Source organism: Equus przewalskii, chromosome 18, assembly GCF_037783145.1.
Source record: "Equus przewalskii isolate Varuska chromosome 18, EquPr2, whole genome shotgun sequence".
NCBI lineage: Eukaryota > Metazoa > Chordata > Mammalia > Perissodactyla > Equidae > Equus > Equus przewalskii.
Window position 1 is genome coordinate 29353673 of NC_091848.1, and position 22781 is coordinate 29376453.

Here is a 22781-nt window from a genome sequence, read left to right on the forward strand (position 1 = left end):
GCAAAAGCATTAATCAGCAATCTAATATCGATGTTATTCCTTCCACCCAGGGAAGTAAAATCTTGGACCACATGCCCCATCTACATCCACATGCGTTTTGAGTTACAAGCAGGAAATCTCAAGCCTGGAGCTACATTTCCTATTTAGCTTTCCTCAGCACTGCAACTAGCCTTGGGATTCTTGCAGAAGACATTACTGTGGGAAGTTATTTTCCATTTCTCTTGCATATCTGATGTCCTTCAAATCTATGACCCTGGTTTCTGGTGGCAACAAGAGCCATTCGAGACAGATTTGTCTAATTTATGAAACAGTGAACTAAATTTAGCAGCCAAGTAAAACAGCTCACTGATTCACATTTTCCCTCCAATTTCCACTGAACCCAGGCATGGTTCCATAAGCATTGGGACAATGGTGGGCTTGGAAAGGCTGATTCAAGGTTAACAGCCCTAATGTAACAGTTTGGTTGTGCCTGAGCAAAATATACCAACAACAGTAGAGCACTGGGTTCCCTTGACATTCTGCCCAACCCAAAATAGAAATTGATAAAGCTGGGATAATAGGAAGCTACGTGTATATAGTACTTAGTGATTTACAAAGTATTTATACAGTCAGTATAAATAAATATCCCTCCTATAATCCTATAATCCTACAAAGTTAGGAGACCAAGTATAAATATGTCATTTTTCTTCACCATGAGAAACATCAGACTTAAGGATGTAAAATGACTTGTCCAATGTCATGCAGCTAGAAAGGGAATGACCAGGACAATTATCCAGATTTCCTGACAGATCATCCATGATAGTTTGGTTATATCAAGATTCTGCCATAGCCAAGCAAAACCTAACCAATATCATGAGTTTGAAAACTTACTAAAGAATGGAATCAGTATTTCCCAAAGCATAATCCATTAGTTTTAATAGAAAAGTTAACGTGTTTCACGCTTATGACTTGCCAGGCATATCTAAGCACTATATATGAATTAGTTCAGTTAATCCTCATAATACTTCTAGGAGTTGCTCATTCTACAGACAGGAAAATTGAGGCATTATTATGCTCATTTTCAAGATGCTAAAATTGATTTTTAGAGATATTAAATAACTTGCTCAAAGATACAAAGCTATATGCAGGACCTTGAAGTTGAAGTCTCAAAGCCAAACTCTCTCAAAGTCTATAAAACTTGAAGAATCACTCCTCAAAATGATACAGTGTTAACATTTTGCTTATAATTCCCCAGCGTGGAAGAACAACACATCTCATCCAAAAGTTTAAGAGCAGACATTTAATTGAAATTTCTCTTGGGCCACATAGTGAGCAACAACAAGAGGGCTAAGTCCAGGAAGATACGTCACCCAAGGGGAAAACTGAAACACAAAAACAAGTTGTAATTCTAAGTCACTACAACTCAAGGGGAAATCATGTAAACATAGCGTAAAAGGCAAAAACAAAAATGAAACAAAACAACAAAAAACGCGTCTAATTGTAAACCATCTCTTCCAATGTACTATCTGAGATTATGAAAAGAGTGTAGTCCTTTAGCTGATCAGAGAATGAAATCCAGCACTTACATCAGCGTTTAGACAGAGCACAAATAGGATGTTTACAAATGGAACACAAACATACATCATGAACTGGACAGTAATCTAGGTCCATGCAACTTTTATTTCCTTTACGTGAAATGGACAAATGGGAGTATTACCCTGAGGGGCTCAAGAAAGAAAGAGGGCATTATGGATTCCCCCTCAGATGGAAAAAGCTTTTGGGTGATCCTACATTCAGCTGTCTCATTGTGCTAGTTGCTGGCTAGAAACAGGATTCTCACAGCCAGCCCCTCCCATGCTGTCATAGACCAGTGAGCACAGACACCTAATGGGGCCCAAAGCGCCCATATATTAAAGTAAGGGACAAATGACTGAATTATAATCTCTTTAGTTTGGAAATACCACATACCAGAAAAGACAAAGACATAGAGGAGCGGCATCATGACAGCCTTGAAATGGACACTTACTAGAATTGATAGCTTTGTGACTACAAAGAACTCTTCAAATCAAACAGACAGCAGCTATGATGTGTTGGCAAGCACACTGGCCTTGGAGCCAGAAAACTTCCACTGAGACACAGCTCTGCCATTCTCTTGGTCACCAACTGGACAAGCCATTGAACCCCAGCTTTCTCATAGGTCTCTCACGAGGAAGTGAGGACGTGTTCACAAATGATGCAAACATGCGAGGTGATAATCTTCATTCCCATTGTAATTCTCACCATTCAAAAGCAAAGAGAACCAGTTGATGAAGCTGAGTGCAGTGACATATTATGCATTTCCAGACCCTGTCACTGATATGGAACTTGACTTGAAGAATTGCTCTGATTTTCCCAACATTGATTCATTCCCTACATTTGACTATTAGAAATAATGGTCCTGGCTTCTCATGTACAGTTCAACAGAGAGGTCAATAAGAGACTGACTCATAAAACAAACAAGCTACTGATAAAAACAAAAAAAAAACACCCCTAAGAAGGCACAGCACTGACATACTTTAGCTCTATGATCACGCCTGTTATGACTTGAAAAGTAATGAGACCTCCACTTACTATCCTAAGGGACCAACTCAGACCTCCCTCACATGTTCACATTTCCCTCATTTCCTTCTGCCTCATGCATCATATCTAGAAAGTCTTATTTGAAGGCCCAATTTTTATTCCTGCTAGATTTCCCACAAATTGCCAGATAATCTTTGGGAGCTGATGTTATCACAGGAATTCAAAACAAGAAGCTACGAATATTCTAACCGTTGGCCTTATCAAACATTTCCTGTTCCAAGTGTTGTTTCAAGCAACAGCTTCCACTCCCCACCCGCTAGGGGTTAAGGCATGCTTGGGTCTGGAATGTATTAAAGGAAGTCAGAGGCCTTAAAAATTTCAAGGATAGAAAGAAATCTCTACATATGCTCTCATGTCTACACTACCCATATTTGATTTATGTAAGCTCGAAAGCATTTGGAAAAATATTTTTAGGTCATATTATTGAACTTTACGGCCAGTATGGATATTATTACTGTTCAAGTAAAAATGAGCAATTTAATGTGGTGGAAAATAAAAAGAAAACTTTTATTAATATAGTAATCATAACTTTATAAGGTAAAACAATTTTATAAACTATACATATTCTTATGTGAATAAAAAATTACTTTGCTTTTACGTTACATTTGTATAGAACTTGAACATTTTCAAAATGCTTTACTTAGTGCTTACATTAAACTTGTTCTACAGATAGAGTAAATATGAGTAGCATCCCCATTTGACAGTAAGGAAAACAGTTTCAAAGGATTTAAAGACTTTTTAAGAGATCTGCGGAATATGTCTACTGTTTGTAATCAGACTATATACCATTTAGGTTTTAAATGACACTACGGTAGAGTAAATTTCACGCTACAAAATTAAAATTGAGAGATGAGTCTGAAAAAGACATTGCCACAATTCTTAGTTCATATAAGCAAGATGTGAGATGGAATAATAGATAACAGATAACCCATTAGAGAAATAATAATGATAATATAGCATCAGCAACAGTTACTATTTACTGAGCCCTTATACTACAAGCCAGGTGCTATTCTAGGTGCCTGACACGTATTCATTCATGAAATCCTCACAACACTCCTATGACTTAACCCCACTTCACAGAGACTTTAAGTAATTTTCAAAAGGTCATAAAACCATCTCATTTACTTTCTAGAAAAGTGTTTCTTACAACATATGGATCATTCATGGCTTATTACACACACTGCCAACAGTTTCAGACTTCAAAGTGATTTGGTTCAGGTATATTTCACTAATTTGAAATGTAGGTTTAATTACAGTTTTCATAGACGTTTCATTATGGTCTTATTAATTATGACATTCTTAAAGTCATACGAGCTCTTTGCTGGACTACACCAGGTGTTTCCTGTCAGCTACCATTCAGTTATCAAGGTGTATTTATGCTTGCTTATTTTATGTCACTTACATGATGTTGTTTACCATCATTAAATTTGCAATTTTATGATCATTGCTGTGTTTTGATATAGCTCCATTTTACAAAAAAAAATGGATACATACTTCCTTAGTGATTCACTGAAGCCTGATAGTAGAGATAAAAACAGAAACAAACATTAGAACTAAAAATAATGCAGCTGGTAAAAAAAAAAAAAGAAAAAAAGACATGCAAAGTTACACTCCTTAGAGCAAAAATAATTACATTAAATATTATTGCCTAGAAGCTTATAAAAAGTCTTAAAATTAATAACAAATATTATGACTGCAAAGAAAGAAGAATGAGCTTCTGGTAAAATTCCATTTTCAAATGACTCTGCAGGATATCACATAATATAATACAATACATAATGGGGAAGGACAATTACTATCACATGTTTAGATATAACAACATTCTGCTTTATAGGTGGATAATCCATTAGAGAAGACTCATATCTGGGCAAGTGGTACATATGCAAGAAAGAAGTGGGGAATAACTTGTTACTTCTCACTAAAAGTCCATGCATCACAGAAAAGACTTTAATGTTATGGTTTAATTCACGATGTTGTGTGAATCAGAACACAGGTGTGTTGGAATAAGATGTGTTGAAATCAAAATGGTTAACAGAGCCCTGATTTTTTTGTGCAGCAAAAAAAGTGCATTTCAAATAAAAGATCTTGCCTGAATGCCAATACATAAACTGCTTTACTCATAGAGAACTATTGGTGTTAACAATTTATATCCTGATCTTGATTTAGCATTAGAGGAAACAGTGAAAATTTTGAATAAAATTGAATCTTAACTATTAGCTTACAAAATTTCAGAAAGTATTCTGCAGAACTGTGCAGTAAGTATAATACTTTTTCTATCACTGAAGTTAGAGAAGAGAGAGATACTTTTTGAATTGAGTGATGAGCTCAAAATATTTCTTCAGGACACTGAAGGACACTGAAACCACTACAAAAGGCTATTTCTACCACTGCGAAGGGCTTGACCATTTGGCTTTCCTCTCCAATGTGTTCAGCATTTTATATTGCCTAAGCCTATCATGTTAGTGTCTAGATATCAAAATTTTTAATGCATAGGGTAAGATACTAGGATTTATTAAGATCAAATTGAGGAGCAAACAATTCAGTTGCTGAGAGTTTCACAGTTTTGTAACATTTAATGACTTTATTTATCAGTGGAAACATTTTGCCAAACATTAAAATATATTAAAGCTAGTAGAGACTTTCAAGATTATATATTCCATTCATCTCATTTTATAAATGAAGAAACTGAGGTGAAGAAGAAGTTCATCATCATAAAGTCATCAGAGTTAGTGGCATAGTTATAATTAGACGCACAGCTTGCTTTCTTACTCTAATGCTGTTTCCAACATCTCACACGCAACTTCACGTTATTAATCTTAAACTAACCCATAAAGTCGGTACTCCCAAGAAATAGCTCTCTTAAAAAATTATGATCAAGTGCACAGAATGGCACTTTTAAATGCTTAATTACGAGAAGAATCATAGGGGCAAACTCATGCCCTAGGAGAATTGACAATTCAAATTCAACAAACGTATCAAGTTCCTACAAAGTGCAAAGACTCAAACAGTGACATCAGCCATGTGTGAATGTTTAGATCAAAGACTCACACATAATACTCTGGAATTTAGGCGGTATTGATTAAGGGACTGTCATAATTATTCTGGGACAATGGAAAAGACAAACGAATCATTACTTAGAAGCATTTTTTTTTTATTCTAAATACTAAGTTGGTTTTCCATATATAACATAGCAGGTAAATCTTTGTTAAGTATCCTACTGGGAAAATGGACTGGAATGATCAACTATTTATTCGTGAAGAGTTAAATCACAGTGTTGCAGAGGGGTCTCCTCTAGGGACCTATAAATAAGCAACAGGGCAGGCCGGCGGCAACTCAGCAAGAGGGCTGGGATTTTTTACACCTCTTAAAGCAGGAGTAGGAGAGAATATACTCTTAACAACTTGGCATGAACCACAGCACAGTCCAGTTGGTCTACTAGGTTTGATTTAGTGGTGCTGAGAGAAAGTTGACTAGCAATTTTTATTAGAAATCAGAAAGGCTTTTCTATAGCTTTTTGCAGTAAAGCATTGGTAACAAAGCTAACCCAGGGGTAGCAGCACTCCTCCCCCTCCAAACCAGAGAATAAGGGAGGAACCGCAGAGAGGAGGGAGACAGATAAAGGACGTCTTTAAATATTCTTAAATATGAAGTCCTGGGCAGAACCCCTAGCAACCCACATGTGAAACTCACCAGAATTAACACCGGCAAAAGGTCTGAGATCTGACTGAACTACAGAGTGGAATATGGCCAGGTTTTCAGTTTGGGTTCTGGATAGCCACAAATGAAGCAATTTAGAATAGCACCGCTGGGGCCCGCCCCGTGGCTGAGTCGTTAAGTTCGCGCGCTCTGCTTTGGTGGCCCAGGGTTTCGCCAGTTCGGATCCTGGGCGCGGACATGGCACCGCTCATCAGGCCACGCTGAGGCGGCATGCCACATGCCACAACTAGAAGGACCCACAACTAAAATATACAACTATACTGGGGGGGGGGGGGGGGTTGGGGAGAAAAAAGCGAAAAAAAAAAAAGAATAGCACCGCAAAGGCTCTGTGAATGGGAAATTGGGTTTTCTGAGTATACCGTGAGGTACTTGCTAAGAGAGGTGTACCCACTTTCAATTCCCAAGCATGGATGTTCTGATCGGTTGTTATACATTTAATTTAAAACTCTCCTTGGTACTCTGTAAACATAACTAAATCCTTTTCAGATGTTATCTAAGAGACACTTGAGCCAGAAATCAGAGGACCCATGCAGATCACACATGTGGATATTGTTACTGCTAAATATTCCATGAGTGTGTGTTCCCCTATATGTTTTAAGACCTTGGCAGTGTTTTTTTCTCTTTCCTTTTTTGTGTTATGTAAGTTATTTATAGCCTGTGTGCTGGTGACCCTGGTCTAAGACTACATCAATGAGAATTAAGAAGCAGGATAGAGAGAGAGCTGTAGGGTTTTCCACTGAAAAAAGTCTGTAATGATCCATCATCTGTGGGGATAAGACAAATTTTCATTTCATAAGATCATGAAGTCTTATTGACTCTGGATTGGAAAATATGTTAAATCTTATCTATTGCAACATAACTTTAGTGCTTGAACCTTAAACGTAACCTCTCTATTAAGGATTTGTCCAACTCATGTCCAAACACCTTCTTCTGGGTCTCTTTATTACATCTGAACAGCTGCTAGTGTTAGGAAAGTCTCATATTTGAGCCAAGATCTTGTTCCCTGTAACTTTTGTTACTTGGTCCTAGTTCTTCAAATCCTCGGTTCCATAAAGATCAAGAATAACTGTCTCAGATGATGATCTTTTTCAAACCTCTTTTTTTGTTTAGTCTACTCATCCCTATTTCAACTGTTTCTCAGATAGTTTTGAATTTTTTTGTCCTTTCTGAACATGTCCTAGTTCATCTTGTACCTCTTAAAGTACCACAGTTAAATACAAGTGCGCTCTTCTTGAAAGTTTTACTTTAAAGGGATTGGCTGTCCAAAGATGAGGACTAGCATCAGACACATTGAAAGTACTTCCTTTCCTGTGACCTGTCAAACTCCTTTTATCTCCATTCTACTTTGTATTGCATTACATTATTATCTCATCATTTTTCTTTTTCATAGGTAGACTGTTGGCTCACTGTGCCAGTCCACTAAAGTATTTTAGAATCTCAGGCTGGCAGAGGTAGAAGACCTCTTAGAAACCATCTGGTCCAATGCTGCCCTTGTCCAAACGGAGACCTCAAGGCCCTGGAGAGAAACATTAGTGACAGAAATGGGGATGGAGTCAAAATTGCTTAATTCCTAGACTCATGACTCTCTACATTTTTATTTGAGCTATTCTCCCATTTACCTGACTGCTGTACACAAGAAGCAGTCTCATTTTTGGTATCTGTGATGAAAAGATGTTTGTTGATTCTGAAACCTAGGCCATCTCCCAGGAGTACTCAAGATCAGGGTGGGGAAGAGGCTTAAAGGGGTTTAAAATTCCCAAGATGTGTTGCTGTGTGGGAAGAGATTCTGTCTATTAATAGGAAACAGAAAAGTTTGGAATGTGTTTGAACAGAGTCCATTTTTTGAAAAATATAGAGAAGAGGCGACAGTCTCTAAGAAACTGTGAAATCAGAGGGTTGGAGACTATAGTGGGGAAAAGAGCAAAAGGACTTTTCTCACCACCCCAGAAAAATAGTCCCAAGTTCTCATTAAGAGGATGATTTTTATTTTAGCCTGATGGTGCAAGGAGGCTGGTAGGTCTGCGCTCCAATGTACAGAGAATTGAACTTGATGCTATAGCTCAAACTGAGCAGGTCAAGTTCTTGTTTCATATGTCCCCAAGATTTCTGTACCTACTGCATGTGTAAATTATCTTCTGTTTATCAAGATATATTTGCCTATTCTTTTGCCTTTCATCTTCCCTCACAAGTTTGCCCTCTGCCTAGAAGCTATAGGGCGAAGAACAAGTAATTCTGGGTCAGTGTGGACCTAGGTGAGCCCACAACCTTTTTTTGTTAACTTCTCATAAGAACCCAGTGAAGCAAGTATGATTACAGCCATTTTCCAGAGAAGAAATGCAGGTTCATGTAAATAAGCTTTTCCAGAGTCATACAACTAATAAAAAGCAGGACATTTTTGAATATAGGTCTGTTTGATGTCAAAACCCAGGCTTTGAGAAGTAAATAAGAACTCACTTTTGTCACCAGAAAAACCTGGATTGAGATTCTAATTGTGTTACTTACCAGCTGTGTGATCTCAGACATTTCAACCTTTTAAGCTTCAGTGTCCCTATGAAAAAATGAAGATTGTACTAAGATCTCTATCTTAGTGTTGTTGCAAGAATTGGATGGGAAAAATTATGTAAAGCTTTTAGCACAATACCTGAAACACAGTAATGGTCAGTAAATAATATCTATTATTAATAATAATGATAGTTATAAAACATGCTTCCTAAAAGCTAAGTCCAATGACTTTTTGAGTCTGTCAAGGGAAATGTCATTTTGCCATTTCAGGTTTCTTTCTAATCTGTTTTGCAAACAAAATGTATGGAGAAGATAATATGATATTGTTTTTAAAGTTTAACTAACAATGGTCCTATATGGGTGTTTATCTTTGTCTGATTCTTCACGTACATACAGAAGAGATTCTTTTTACTAGTTTAATGCCTTTCTTGATGCTTTTACCTTCTGGGTTAAAAATAATTCAGTAAGTTCTTTTGATAAAGTAGGAAAATTCTTTAAGATGGTTGAACTGTGTGAAGTGATAAATGATTTTCTCCTTGTTGTTCATTCATAGCGTTGTTGAGTACATGATTTAGTCTCCATAAGAATTTTATTTCCTCTTCTTCCTCATTCCTCATCCTTTATGTATGCTTATCCCTCGTAAATGTCTTCCACAAATAGTTTCTCATTTTATCTTTCCATTGACCCTGTGGGTTAGGTGATTTTATTATTAAGTTTCCACAGAGATAGAAACTGAGACACAAAGAGGGTGAGCAACTTGGCCAAGTGTAAAAGGGAAGGCTGAGTTACACTTAGGATTCAAAGAAACCTGAAATGGCAAAATGGCATTTCCTTTAACAGACTTAAAAAGTCACTGAGGGGCCAGCCCAGTGGTGTAGTGGTTAAGTTCATGAGCTCCACTTTGGTGGCCTAGGATTCGTGGGCTCAGACCCCAGGCACAGACATATACACTAGTCATCAAGCCACACTGTGGTGGCATCCCATGTACAAAAAAATTAGAGGAAGATGCGCACAGATGTTAGCTCAGGGCCAATCTTCCCCACCAAAAAAAAAAAACAACAACAAAAAAAGTCAATGAAACCACTATTCACTTGGACTTAGCTTTGAGGCAGTATATTTTATAACTAATATCTTAAAAGGTATCATTTCATATCTTATCATATAATATCGATTTTTTTCAAGTCTCAGAATAGTACATATTTGTCTAAGAATATGATCAATCAAATTTATTCTTAAAATAACCTGTACTCCTGATGAAATTAATTCTCTAAATTTTCCATTATCTTTGCTTTCAATAATTTTTCTTTTCTAATCCTTTTTTCCTATCTAAAAGTTAAAAATTACCAGCATTTCTAAACGGCATTTCTCATTTACTATAAATCTTTAAGCTGTGTTCTTTCCATATCTAATTCCATTGCTTGGCTGCAGAACATCCTGAATTGCCACCACATAATCACATAGGAGTATACAGTTATTCTTCTGTTTCTCATTTGAAGGATTAACATTATAACTATATGCACGAGTTTCTCTCAATGGACTGTGATTGATCTGCAGGAGAGGAAGTGTTATATCATCTTCATATCCCCAGGGCCTAACAGAGAATAGTACCCCTAAGAGGACTCAGTAAATTCTTTAAGTGCTGATTGGGAAAGCAATATAACTAATGCAAATTAATTGTGAACAATTTTTTTAGGAATCTTTATTTTGGTTTCCTGTGCCATACATTCATTTACCTGGGGCGCATAATATTATTTGGTAAATATTCAGTGCTGCACATGTGAAATCTCCCCCAAAAGATTCCTTCCTTCTGTGTTTTACTGAGGAAACTGACCAGCTCTTCTACCCTAGGCTTCATCAAGACAGAAATGTCACAGTAGACTAGGGGCCTGTGGTATTACAGGAGTTATGCCAATAAAATGTTGGCTAATAAGATATTAAGACATTATCTGCCTTGGAATGATTGGTTTTATTACAGGGAGCTGGATATCAGAGTGTGCAACACACATTTAGTTCGTGCAGCCTCCTTTCACGCACGCGACCCTGCCTGGACTTTGATTTCATTGCTCTTGCTTTCCTTTACTTCAATTTTGCTATCACCTCTCCATCCTTCTCCCTCTATTTCTGTATCTCCCTCGGCTGTGATCTGAATGCTTGTGTCACCCCCAGTATTCATTTGTTGAAACCTAGCCTGCAAGATGACAGTACTAGGAGGTAGGGCCTTCGAGAAGTGATTAGATCATAAAGGCAGAGTCCTCATGAACGGAATCAGTGCTCTTATAAAAGAGGCCCCAGAAAGCTTCCTGGCCCCTTCCCACACGTGAAGTTATAGCAAAAAGATAGCTCTCTCGAAAGGTGGCCTTCACCAGACACAAATCTGCCAGTACCATGATCCTGGCCTCCCAGCCTTCGGAACTGTGAGAAACAAATGTTTATTGTTTACAAGCCACTCAGTTTATGGCACTCTGTTACAGCAGCCAGAAAGGACTGAGACACCTTCTGACTCTCTCTCCCAATCTTCACGTCATTTCCTCTTTCCCCTGACCCCCTCTTATTTTCTCCACTTTCCAGCCTTCTATAAGGTGACATTTGGGGTTTGAGTCAAGCCACTTTCCATGAATATATGTGATACAGAGCAAACTCCAAGAAAGCTAAGAGTCACGGTGGATAACTTTTAAATGATTGGGTTTGGGTACTTTCCCAGCTGAATGAGAAATATATTAATTCTGGAGTCTGGAGTTCGCAACTGAAAGGTGTTAGTTTATATTGCTAAAGCAACCTGTCCTGTCACGTTCGAACAAGTAGAGAGAAGCCGGATCCTCTGGTCTTTCTTACAAGCTCATCTAGTGCAGCCACAAGGGAGGACCAACTATGGGATATAAGTCCAGTGATTTGCATCTTGGAGAAAGAGGCCCTATTTCCAATGGATTTCCCCTCATAAAAGGTGTCAAACTATAGCCAAACTTTTTTATAAATACCATGATTCATCAGTGGGCACATTGTCATCTAGCATAGATTGTCAAAAACTTCATTTGTACTTGTCTAACCTTAATGTCAGTTATCTTAAATATGGCTAAATGCCTAAATCAGTGGTTCTCAATGAGGGGTGATTACCCCCAAGAGACATTTTGCAACGTATGGAGACATTTTTTGTTGTCACAGCTTAGAGGCGGGTGGGATATGTTGCTGCTGCTATGTAGTAGGGAAAGCCCAGGGATGCGGCTAACCACCCTAAAATGCACAGAACAGTCCACCACAACAAAGAATTATTCATCCTCAAATATCAACAAGCCAAGGTTGAGAAGCTCCAGTTAATGCCTATTAAGCTGAAAACTTGCCGACTCCACTGTGTAACTGAGCTCTTGGTAATCCTATAGAAATAATGATTGATTGCAAAAGTTTGTCTCCCTAGTGGGATTTCTCAATGTCATGTGCAAGAATCAAATATTCACTATTGATCCTGGATTCAATCTGAAAAATATTATTAAGACATATCTCTTGCTTCGGTGGGGAAATAATTAGTACACTCTTCTAGATTATTCTTTGATACTATAATTTGAGATCATTTTTAAAAATAGCCAAATCTGGTTTTAAGGTGATTCACTGTGTCTGGAGTCCTAATTATGTGTTGATTTCTTCATGCAAGCCTATTGATCTTGGCAGAGTGAAAGCTAAAAATTTAGCATTCAAACAAGAAGAACAAATCAAAATTGGCTCAATTAACTTCTTGTGATTCAGGGTTTGTTAACAGTTTCTCTGTTTTGTTTTGGGTTTATTTATTTTATTATATCTTTTGCCTTTCTCCATTCCTTCCTAGAGTTCCGGTATAATTACACTGTAATCTTCAGCAGTGTCCCGTTACTTGCACAAAAACTGAATCCATCATTTGCAGATAATGAATTCCAGCAGGATCATTCTGATAGCACCAAACTTCTGGAAAATCTGACATGTTGGATCTTCCTCCTTCTGGCTCTTATTCCTTCATTTCTCTTCCAAGGAAGATTCCTTGCCTCATTCATTTTCATTAGGCTTTTTTGGAGAACAGTATTAACCCAGGCTCTCGTTTCTGAATTTTTTCCAGAAGTAGTCAGAATAGTAGCGTGAGGAATAACACTGCATAAGGTAACTTTTATTTGCAGGGTCTCTTCCATTTAGTGAATAATTTAAGTGGCACGCTATGTGGTTCATTTTAATTTTGTCAAGGTTATCATTTCAGGATGGGTCTTACAAATAATGGTCATCGGCAATGTCATAGAGGTGGGACTCAGGGTTCTTGGATTCTAATCCTGGCTTTCCCATTAAATTGCTGAATAAATTTGGACAACTTGATTCTCTTTCGGACTTTATTTTCCCATCTGTAAAATGGGATGGTTGAAACACTAATGTTCCATGAACATGGCAGGGAGCAGTTGCAGAAAGATGGGGAGCTGCGAGGGGAGGAGAACATCTTCCCCAACACAAGCCCAACGCTTGCACAAAGCATATAGGGAAAAGGGACAGAAAATGAGTTTCCTAGAAGTAGATGCCCAGGTCTGTGCATCAGATGAAATAAGAGGCTCTATGGCCTTCATTGTGTTAGAGTCAGAAACCTGACATGGCCTCTACCCAGACTGTTTTTCTCTTCCCTCTATTGATCCCCTCCACGCTCTCCTTTTCAGATGTAATTTACTTTGTAAATCACCAAGATGACAAGGAATGGAGAGGAGAGGGAGAAAGTGAGAAAAGAGTATAGAAAACAAAGTAAGGAAGAAAGAGGTATGGTCAAGTGAAATCAGCTTCCTCTGACAATGGTCAGCAGTTGTCTTCACTTCTAAAAACCGAAAATCATGCACAAAGCACTAAAGCATACTCAGAGGGCTGACTCCACGTCATTTTTTAAAGATGTGTTTGGGCCATTTGGCAAACAAGGGCCACGTTTCATGGAAATTACATAGCTAGGAAGTCAGACGGGAAAGGAGGGATGAATACAAGGACAGAAAAAGAATTACAGGATAAAAACTGAATGGAAAAAAAGACAAGAGAAATGATTTTTCCTAATGAGAAATGCAAAACTTTCCACCAGACGACTATGACTCTTGGCCGAGTGGCCTATGTATCATGTGAATGAAAATGCAAGGTGGGTGAGGCAGTCCAGGAGGCTCTGCCTTGTGTCTGCTCTGTCTCTGAAGGCTACTGGTCCACTGCAGGTCTCAGCAGCACCGCTGATTCACGACACTACCCCTCAGGGGATAGCCATGCCCATGACCTGAGACAGCAACCAGCACTGGACTGTGAACTAGGATTGCTACATTGTGGGACCAGCTCCACTTGATGACCCAACCTGATTTGTCATGGAACCTCTGAGGCCTGTGTCATTGGCTATTAAGTGACAAGGATAGACTTCTTCATGATCTCCATGGCTCCCTCAAGCTGTAGCATTTTTATAGTTCCAACAATCATCGCTCCTGACACTTGCTAGACCACATTTCTTGAGCAAATACTTATCCCTCCCTCTCTCACCCCTACTTCACTACCCCAAACCAATCATTTTACGTGAAGAGAAAGAGTTGAACAAGATGCTCTCTTGGAGCACCTTCCAGCTCTAAGATCTATGATTCTAAGAAATCCACAGTTGACTCAATTCCTTAGCCATACAAAAGAATCATTATTATACCAAATCTGATAAATTTTAATGTTAGGTGAACCCATCCACCTTTCAGAATTTTTCAAGCCTGACCCATAAAGCAAGCTGACATTTTATCAAACATTCCCAAAAGAATTCCTCATAGCTATCCCTTTGGAGTTTATCAGTGAGCAAATGATTAATTAGTGACAGAACACATTTGATTCTCAGAGATGGGACCTGTGAAGAGAGACAAGCAGTTCATTACTTTCCTTTATTAAAACCTGAAAGGAATTCCTGATTCACCAGACTGAGATAGGAGAAAACTTGTAAGCAGTTGCTATCCTCATCTAATTGAATTTTAAGCCTCTGTGGCACTTACTGTTTGTAGTGGAAATGGATGACTGATAAAGAGAGCTGACAGGGCCTTCAAATGGACAACCTCCTATGAGGAAACAATTGAGATTCTAACTCCTTAGCACACAGGACCTAAGAGCTGGCTAGACAACGAATCTCCCAGGTTTCCTTCCTAAGGAGTGGAACGGAAAGACAGTGACCAGTGGATTTTGATGATTCAAGCACAAAAAAAGGCCCAACTGTAGGAAGAAAAAAAAAAGCCTCATCCGCTGAGGAAATAACCACAAGGACAATTTCAGAACAACTATTTCAAGACATAAAATCAACTTCTTATTTGAAACAATTTGGAGACAAAATGTACATAGCCTACACACAGGTAAAAAGATTTAAATACGGGATTGGGGAGAGGTTTTATTCTGAACTAACAGGATCTATATCATGCAGTTGTGGCCTAGGATTTCAATTTTATTTTTGTTCAGGCATTCATTCTAGAAAGAGAAAGAAGTTGATAAAGCAGAAGAAGAGTGAGAAAATTCCTTGAACTTACTCTTTTTCTTTTCTAGAAACCACTAATAAAATAGATTATGGTCAAGAAAACGGGAGTTTAGGGGGATGACTAGCGGGGAGAAGGATTGCCTAACTTAATTACATTTCCGTTTCTCCCCCTTTACTCTTGAGAAGAAAAACAAAGGTCAAATGGCACAAAGCACCAACTCAGAAACAAAACACACAGGGGCAAGCTCATTTTAAGGAAAAGAAAATAAACAGCACTAGTTTTTTGTTTTTTTTTTTCCTTAAATGGCTGGGAACAGTGGGACAAAAACAGATACTGCCAGAGTATTCCTGATTATAAAACACACAGATAAGAAGAAAAAACTCTCTTACGTTTGTTTAAATTCAACAAATGTACAGAAAGCAGGTACAATGTGTCAAGGATTTTCTGAAGCATCGTTTTCCATAATAAGAATTAAATTAGGAAAAAAGGTGGAGAAGGGAAAGGAGGTTTGCAACATTAGCCAGAACTTACAAGTAGAAAAAAGTGAGAAGTCAGGCAATCTACAGTCCTTCTGCAACTTTCTCCCCCAACTGACCAGGCAGGAAATCAAATACCTAATGTGGGAAACGTCCTGCCACCACACAGAAATCTTTCTCCCCAATACTTCCTACACAAAGAACCAACTTATTATTCATTCAACAAACATATACTGAGCATTTACTGCTACTGCCCCCTGTTTTAGCTATTTCAGGGGAATATAGAAGCTGAGGACCCAACTCAGACATAGTGAACCTAAATCTCTAATTTTAAATCATACTTTTTAATGCTCCAGATGATTAGTAATAATCATCTATCTAATAATCATCCAGATCTGGAAACTCTTACTTTAGGAGATGCAAAAATGACTAAGACAGTTCTTGATTTCAAGGAGCCCAAACAAGTGATAGGCAAATATATGAATTTCTCCGAAACAAGGTTAAAAATGAAATATGATGTGAGAGGAACGAATTCCTTGCTGTGGGCATTCAGAGGTGGGAGAAATGATGGACTGTTGGCAGCTGCAGAGGGAGTGAAAGAGGGCCTCACAGAAATAGGTGTATTTGTGTTAGTATAGCTAACATTTGAATGTGAGAGAAGCAGGAGGAAAAATCTATTATTGTGACTAATAGTAAGAAGAAACACATCTCCAGTGTTTATTGAGAAATAGGCCCTGTCCTGGGCACTTTATGTAAAGGCTCTCTTAAACCTAATCTAAACCAATCAGGTAGATCCTGCTATTTCCCCATTTTGCGGATGGGGAAACTAAAGCTCAGAAAGTTTAATTTGCTTATAGTCACACAGCTAGAGATCAAGGAGCTAAAGTTCAACCCCAGATCTACCCCATTCCAGAGCCTGCATGCCCCCCAAAGAAAAATAAACAAAGCCCAGATGTGCAAAAGAGTCAGCCTCATGAGACCAAGCATCCATTGTTCCCATTGGCTGCAAGGTGGCAGAGTAGAGGGAGATAGGGTGGGAAGGTGAAAGGGGACCCAGGCTGTGGATGAAGCATTCAACTATGTGGGCTTTATACAGTAGCAAGGGGAAACCACTGAAGGTTCTAAGCAAAGAATACTCCGATAGAACTCTATCTTAGGTTTTAGGCTGTGAATCATGAGTTATAGTCTACAATCCTAAATGATAAAAATCAAAGTTTGAAGAGTCTCGCCCTGCCTTTAAACAAAAAAGTGTGGGTAGGAGCTAAGTAGAATACAGCCCCATAGCTGTCCAGATGAATTTTCAACACACCAGTCCTTAAGGAAGATTCTACAGAACATATCTTCAGATAAATGTAGTGAGTGTCTATTACCCCACAGGACAAGGACCTGCTCAAACCTGGAGCTGTCCAAATCTGGCACAAGGATAGCCCTGAGGACTGCAGCCTTCCCTGAGACCTGAGGCAACCCCATGGGGCAGTGGGCACACACGGCAGGGGCAAGTAGGCAGAGCCCAGACTTCTAACTCCCTAAGCTCATCTTATCTAATCAAGTTGGCTCTGCCTCTAAATATGTGACACTGGGCAAGCCCTTGTCCCTCTCTGGATCTCCCTTCCCTCATCTGTGAAATGAGAAATTGAACTCACTAGGACTTGGATTTCATAATTCTCAATCCTTCTTCCCCTCCAACACATCAACATAAAGGATGCGCTTCCATCAGTGGCTCACTAACCAGGAGCAGGTGGAGGAGCAGCATCTCCCGAGAGCTTCTACAGTTTGTAAACCCTGAGCTGAGAATAACTGTAGCCCCTTATCTCTAGGATTGTATTAGAGGATGTACAATTCTCAAATCCTGGCTGCAAAGTCCTCAACAAATTCAATCTGGCCCAGGATTATCCTGCTCAAGTACAAACTGGATCACTGACGTCAAAAGTAACTCAGCAACACAAAGGACCATATCATATCCAGGCCCACACAGGGAACTCCTCATTCTAGCATCAGGTAATGAACACTTTAGCATCCACACCTGTCAGAGACCGAGGATGCTTTGTTATTATGTGAGAGTTTTGTTTTGCTTTTAAAGGATGGAGTCTGCAAGTCTGCGTGTGCGTGTGTTTATGAGTAAAACTACCAGGAAGCCAAGCAGAGACTAAAATTGTGGAGTTCTTGGGGAAAAGGAGGGAGGAACCACAATGTATCTTAACAGATGTTCACAAAGACACTCCTGCAAACTCCAACCACCAAAAATGAATTTCCAAAGGGATAACAATACTTCCCCCTTAAGAGATTATCCTACCTAGATCAAAAAACTTCGCCTGTTGGAGGAGAGGTGAATAGGGAGAAGATGCAAGACTTGTTCTGCTCTCAGAAACACTGCTGGTAAAACAGAAATTAGCACATGAATTCACATATTTTTGAAAGGACTTTTTAAACTCCATCCGTTCATCTGACCACACCCAGTAGTTCACCCACAGAGGTGCCCAGGAGTGACGAATTCCTGTAATCAATTCACTGCAAAAATTTGAGGTATGTTAAACCAACAGCTTCACCTTCTTTGACCTCCAACCAGGGGACAGGAGCAGGAGAATGACTAATAAACATTAACATTGACATTGAAGTGAGCTTAATTACACAAAGAAACCCACATTTTGAGAGTTACCTCATGGTTATTTATTTTTATAGGACTGAACATGAATATGCATTCCTTCTCCAGACCTAAGAAAGGAAAATCTACCCAAGATGTGAGACAGAACTATCAGCAGGACTGCCAACCTCACATCTGAGACGCCCAGGAAAACTGTGCTACAGGAACCAAACTCAACTACTCACGCTCTCCTCTGGGAACCAGCTTAGGACATCTGTCAGGTACTCAAGGTTCCCTTTCTGCCTACTATTGACTGATTTCTGCAAGACCGCCAAAAACTGTGCCACTCATTTAAAAGAAATAAGATTTACACTTAATACATGCCTTAGCAAATCCATGAGGAGGCACAAGCAAGTAGAAGACACATTCTGGAAAGGATTCAGGCTTTCTCCTTATTTCTTGCCCAAGATACTAGTCTAGTGAACTCCAGCACCCTAGCCCCAGCACTGGGAGTTAAGAGTTTGTCTCAGCTATGATTTCTTGAACTCTATCAACAACCACAAATCTCCAGAGAGCCCTAGCACCTGTGAGGGCAAAGACCTTGTGGGATGAGCGGCAGAAGGCATCTGGACATCTGCACATGCTGTGTCTTTTCGCCACTCCAGAAATGCAGCCTGCTCTGTTGGCTGGCACTACCAACCAACTCCCAAAGCACTACTTCTCCAACAGCTGTAGAAGAGACATTGATATACTGACATAGAAAGGCAGAGGGGGAAGAAAGTGTAAGTTCAGAGCACCATGGGCAAGTGAGAGGGGGGGAATTGAGGAACACAGGCTAATCTGCTGATGCGTCCAGATAGATCTTCAAATTGTGGAAGTGGGGAAAACGCCAATATACACTCCTGACACTAACTTCAGGCAATCTAAATACACAAAAATAAAATGAGAAGGAGAGTACTGGGTGTCTGAAGTCGACTAACCTGGTCCAATGCTCACCTCCAGAAATTGGATGCCTTCTATCAGAGGAGAAAAGGTCAGCGCTTTGGGTAGATACTTTTAGTGAGATTGCCTCACACAGTCACTTCTTCCATACATACCTTCTCTTTCACCTTTGATCTTTACTTCTTTGTAGGCAGGGTATAGGGGGGATGAGGGAGTGGAAGCGGAAGAGAAATGCGGGTGAGGCTAGACCAAGAACTGAAGCAAGAGAAGACTCTTATACTGGACTCAGTTCCGCCAAGGTCTCAGAAATTAGTGCCGAACGGGTACTTTAAACATCGTCTTTTCGGTACAGTCCTCTGTTTGAGAGAGAAGCTGCTGCAGAAAGAGCTAACGGCTTGCCCAGGGTCATCTAGTGTTAGTTACAGAGCTCGGGCCACCAAATATCTAGATCTACAAACACGAGGCAGAAACGATAAAGGAGACCCGATCTGAAAGGCTAACGAGCAGAACGAAGGCAAGGAGACAGGAGCGGTGGGGAAGGCTGCAGAGAGCATCCCGGGGCCGCACGGAGCCTTAGGTGTGCGCTCGGGGTACCTTGATGTAGGCCCGCTGCAGGTAGTTGTAGGGCACTCTGCGCTGGAAGTCGCTGCGCACATCCTCGCTGACGCGGTGGCGGGACGCGGGTCCCCCGAGGCGCTGGGACTCGCAGCTGCGGTAGCAGCGCGCCCGCTCGAGCACGGCGCGGAAGAAGGGCAGCTCGGCCCCGGGCCCGGCGCCGGGGGGCGCGAGCGGGCGACGCGCGGCGCAGTGGCGGGCGCAGCGGGCGCGGATCTCCTGCAGGCGCCGGTGGCTGCGCAGCGCCGCTTCCAGGTCGCGCACGGCTAGCTCGTAGTCCCCGCTGTAGTAGGCGGCCACGCCGCTGGCGTAGAGCAGGTCGAAGGGCTGCAGAGGCCCGGGCTCCAGCGCCGGGGGGCCGCCCCACAGCGGCGGCGGTAGCAGCAGCGGCAGCAGCAGCGGCAGCGGCGCCCAGATGCGCTCCCGCATCCTCCGCCGGGAGAAGCGCGGGACGGCCACGCTCCCAGTAGGCTCCGGGCACCTGGCGGCCGGGCCCCGTCTGCCACCTCCGTGGGCGAGAGCGCCAGCCCCGCCGCGATCCGGCTGCCCTGCGAGCCTCAGGTGACCGCGCGCTCCGCGCCCTGAGAGGCGGAGGCCGGGTCCGCCGGCCGCTCTTAAAGGGACGCCCACAGCTCACACGCTCCTCCTGCTGCCAGGGCTCCGCGAGCCGCTCGCTGGCGCTCAGCGCGCGCCCTGCAGGCTCCCGACCGCAGCCGCCGGGCTGCCAAGGGCTGCACACCCACGAGCCAGCCAGAGAGCGAGCGCCGCTGGAGGCCACGGGGGGCGTAGAGCTTTGCACGTGGGGATCCCTCTAGGTTGTAGAGTGGATATGATTACTCCTTTTGAGAGAGAAAGAAAATCCAGCTTAGTGGGGTTAGGGCCCTAGTCATTTTCTAGATTTCGTCCATGACCTCGCAGTTTGCAGAGCCCTTCACCTTCAGAGGAAGCGCTGAAGCTCAATCAGGCTGTGAGGAAAGCACTGGAGGGCCGATCAGCTCAGCTACGGAAGCTTGAGAAGAAAAGTGCTTAGTCCAAGTTTACAGAACTGCGAAAAGGCAAAGGAAGGACTCACGCCTGAGCTATGGAGTCAAAGCTTATTGTTCCCTCCCTCGGGGATGGTCTCTTCCTTGCCTTCTCATCCTACTTTGTATGGGTGTGGGTCTGTGCATTGGAACAGGGGGTAGGCACATGCGAGGAGCAATAAATAGCCCGCCTTTCTGTGCAGACGGTGGTATTATAGGACCCAGAGAAGTGTTGGAGGAAGGAGCGACTCTTCTTACAGTTCTGCCTCCCTCGGTTTGCCAACCATGTGACCCTGTGCAACTTGAGCCTCAGTTTCCTCATCTACAACAGCCAAACGTTCCAACACGTCCAATGGTTTTCAGATATAAATTCTTATTGTAAGAGTTGAACAACGAGGCCATTTAATAAATCCAGTACCCCCAGGACTTAAGCAGTAAGCATCAATCTAGGAATGGGAAAGCTGACAGAAATGGCTGCCAGACTTCAATGGACTAGCTGGAGGCTTTCCTGTTCCTCTGCATCTCCTCTCTCAAAAATACATTTTGAGCCAAGGTGTTCCCTCTTTCCTGTTCCTTGGCTCCACGCTCTCCCAAGGATTCCTGAGAGCTTACACACTGGACCCTCGACTCCAGCCTGCCTCCTGGAGGCATTCCTGTGGTCTCCTATTGCCTGTGGCAATTTCACCAAAGTCTCCCTGGCCACTGAGATGGTGAGCGAGAAGGAAGGGTAATTGGGAAGAACCACATGTATCATCTAGTTGATATGAAGTTCCCAATGAAGGCTTTTGTATGGAATCACCACTACATGGAAGAGGCTGCCAGAGTTTCCTTCTCATTCCTTCATTCATTTTGTTGGGTTTGACCACTCTGACCGTGAACAGCCCTGGCTGTATAACTCAAAGGGACACCAAAGAATCATGCTGTTATTATTTTTCTCCAGTAAACCTCACTCATTTGGCTCATCCCACTGATGGAAAAGCTCTAGTTTAGGGCTGACTGTGTACTGAATGCCTTGGATGTTCAGTGTTCCAGAATTTGCACTTGGGTCTCTGCCCAGATTTTTTCTCTGGGGATTGTCTCTATTTTCAGATAAAGACTTTGGGGTCCAGAGTTATCAATCCACTTGTGGAAGGTTTTGAAGCCTACTAGGCTAGGAAGTCCTGCTGTAGGAGTAAGGACAAAGTGCCAGGATGCTGTGGTATATTCCGTGACATTTTCACATCGTTTAATATATGTCAATTAAATTCTTATCTTTGGATACTTACTCTCAAAGTAGGTATTCTGGGGGATAGAAGAGATGAATAAGCCAGGGTCTTTATCCCTGGGAGTTCACAATGTTGTATAGAAGACAAATATGATGTACAGAACTATAATACAAGGTAGAATGTGGTAGGTGTTAGATTAGATTCAAAGTGCTATGGAAATACAGAGCCTGCAAAGATGGCTTCTGATGGAAGGATCCTGGAAACTTAGGGGAAGAATTGGCATTGGCACAGAGTGAAAGCTCACAGGCTGTATCCACACCAGAATTCCTGCTCATCCTCAAACTTGCCATGTGCTTTCAAATCTTCTACATGTCCTACTACCTTATGTCCCTCTGACTTTGCAGAAAGCATTCAGTTGACATCTTAAATTTGCTTGATCATTGGAATCACCTGAGAAGGTAAAAATACTGATATCTGGCTCTCACTCTGAGAGGTTCTGACTTAATTGGTCTTGGGTATGGCCTGAGCATTGAGACTTTTTAAAGTTGTCTAAGTGCTTCTAATATGAAGCCAAGATTGAGAACCACTCATGTAGAGTCAATGCCACAGCCCAAAGGATAAATCTATGAGTCAGGGCTCCAGGTGCTATGGAGAATTCATGAGTCAGATGT

At 41.2% G+C, this 22781-nt stretch overlaps 1 protein-coding gene across 2 annotated transcripts in view; it reads right to left on the minus strand.

Moving 5' to 3' along the window:
- Positions 1–20849, minus strand: part of P3H2 (prolyl 3-hydroxylase 2) — a 153670-nt gene extending 132821 nt beyond the window's left edge. The window contains exon 1 of one of the 2 annotated variants that reach the window (XM_008540813.2): positions 19863–20849. In XM_008540813.2, the coding sequence (XP_008539035.2) occupies positions 19863–20312 (450 nt within the window). In that variant the 5' untranslated portion in view covers positions 20313–20849. Of the gene's footprint in view, positions 1–19423 lie in introns of both variants that reach the window. The other variant, XM_070583428.1, reaches the window with a different exon arrangement.
- Positions 20850–22781: the final 1932 nt, after the last annotated feature.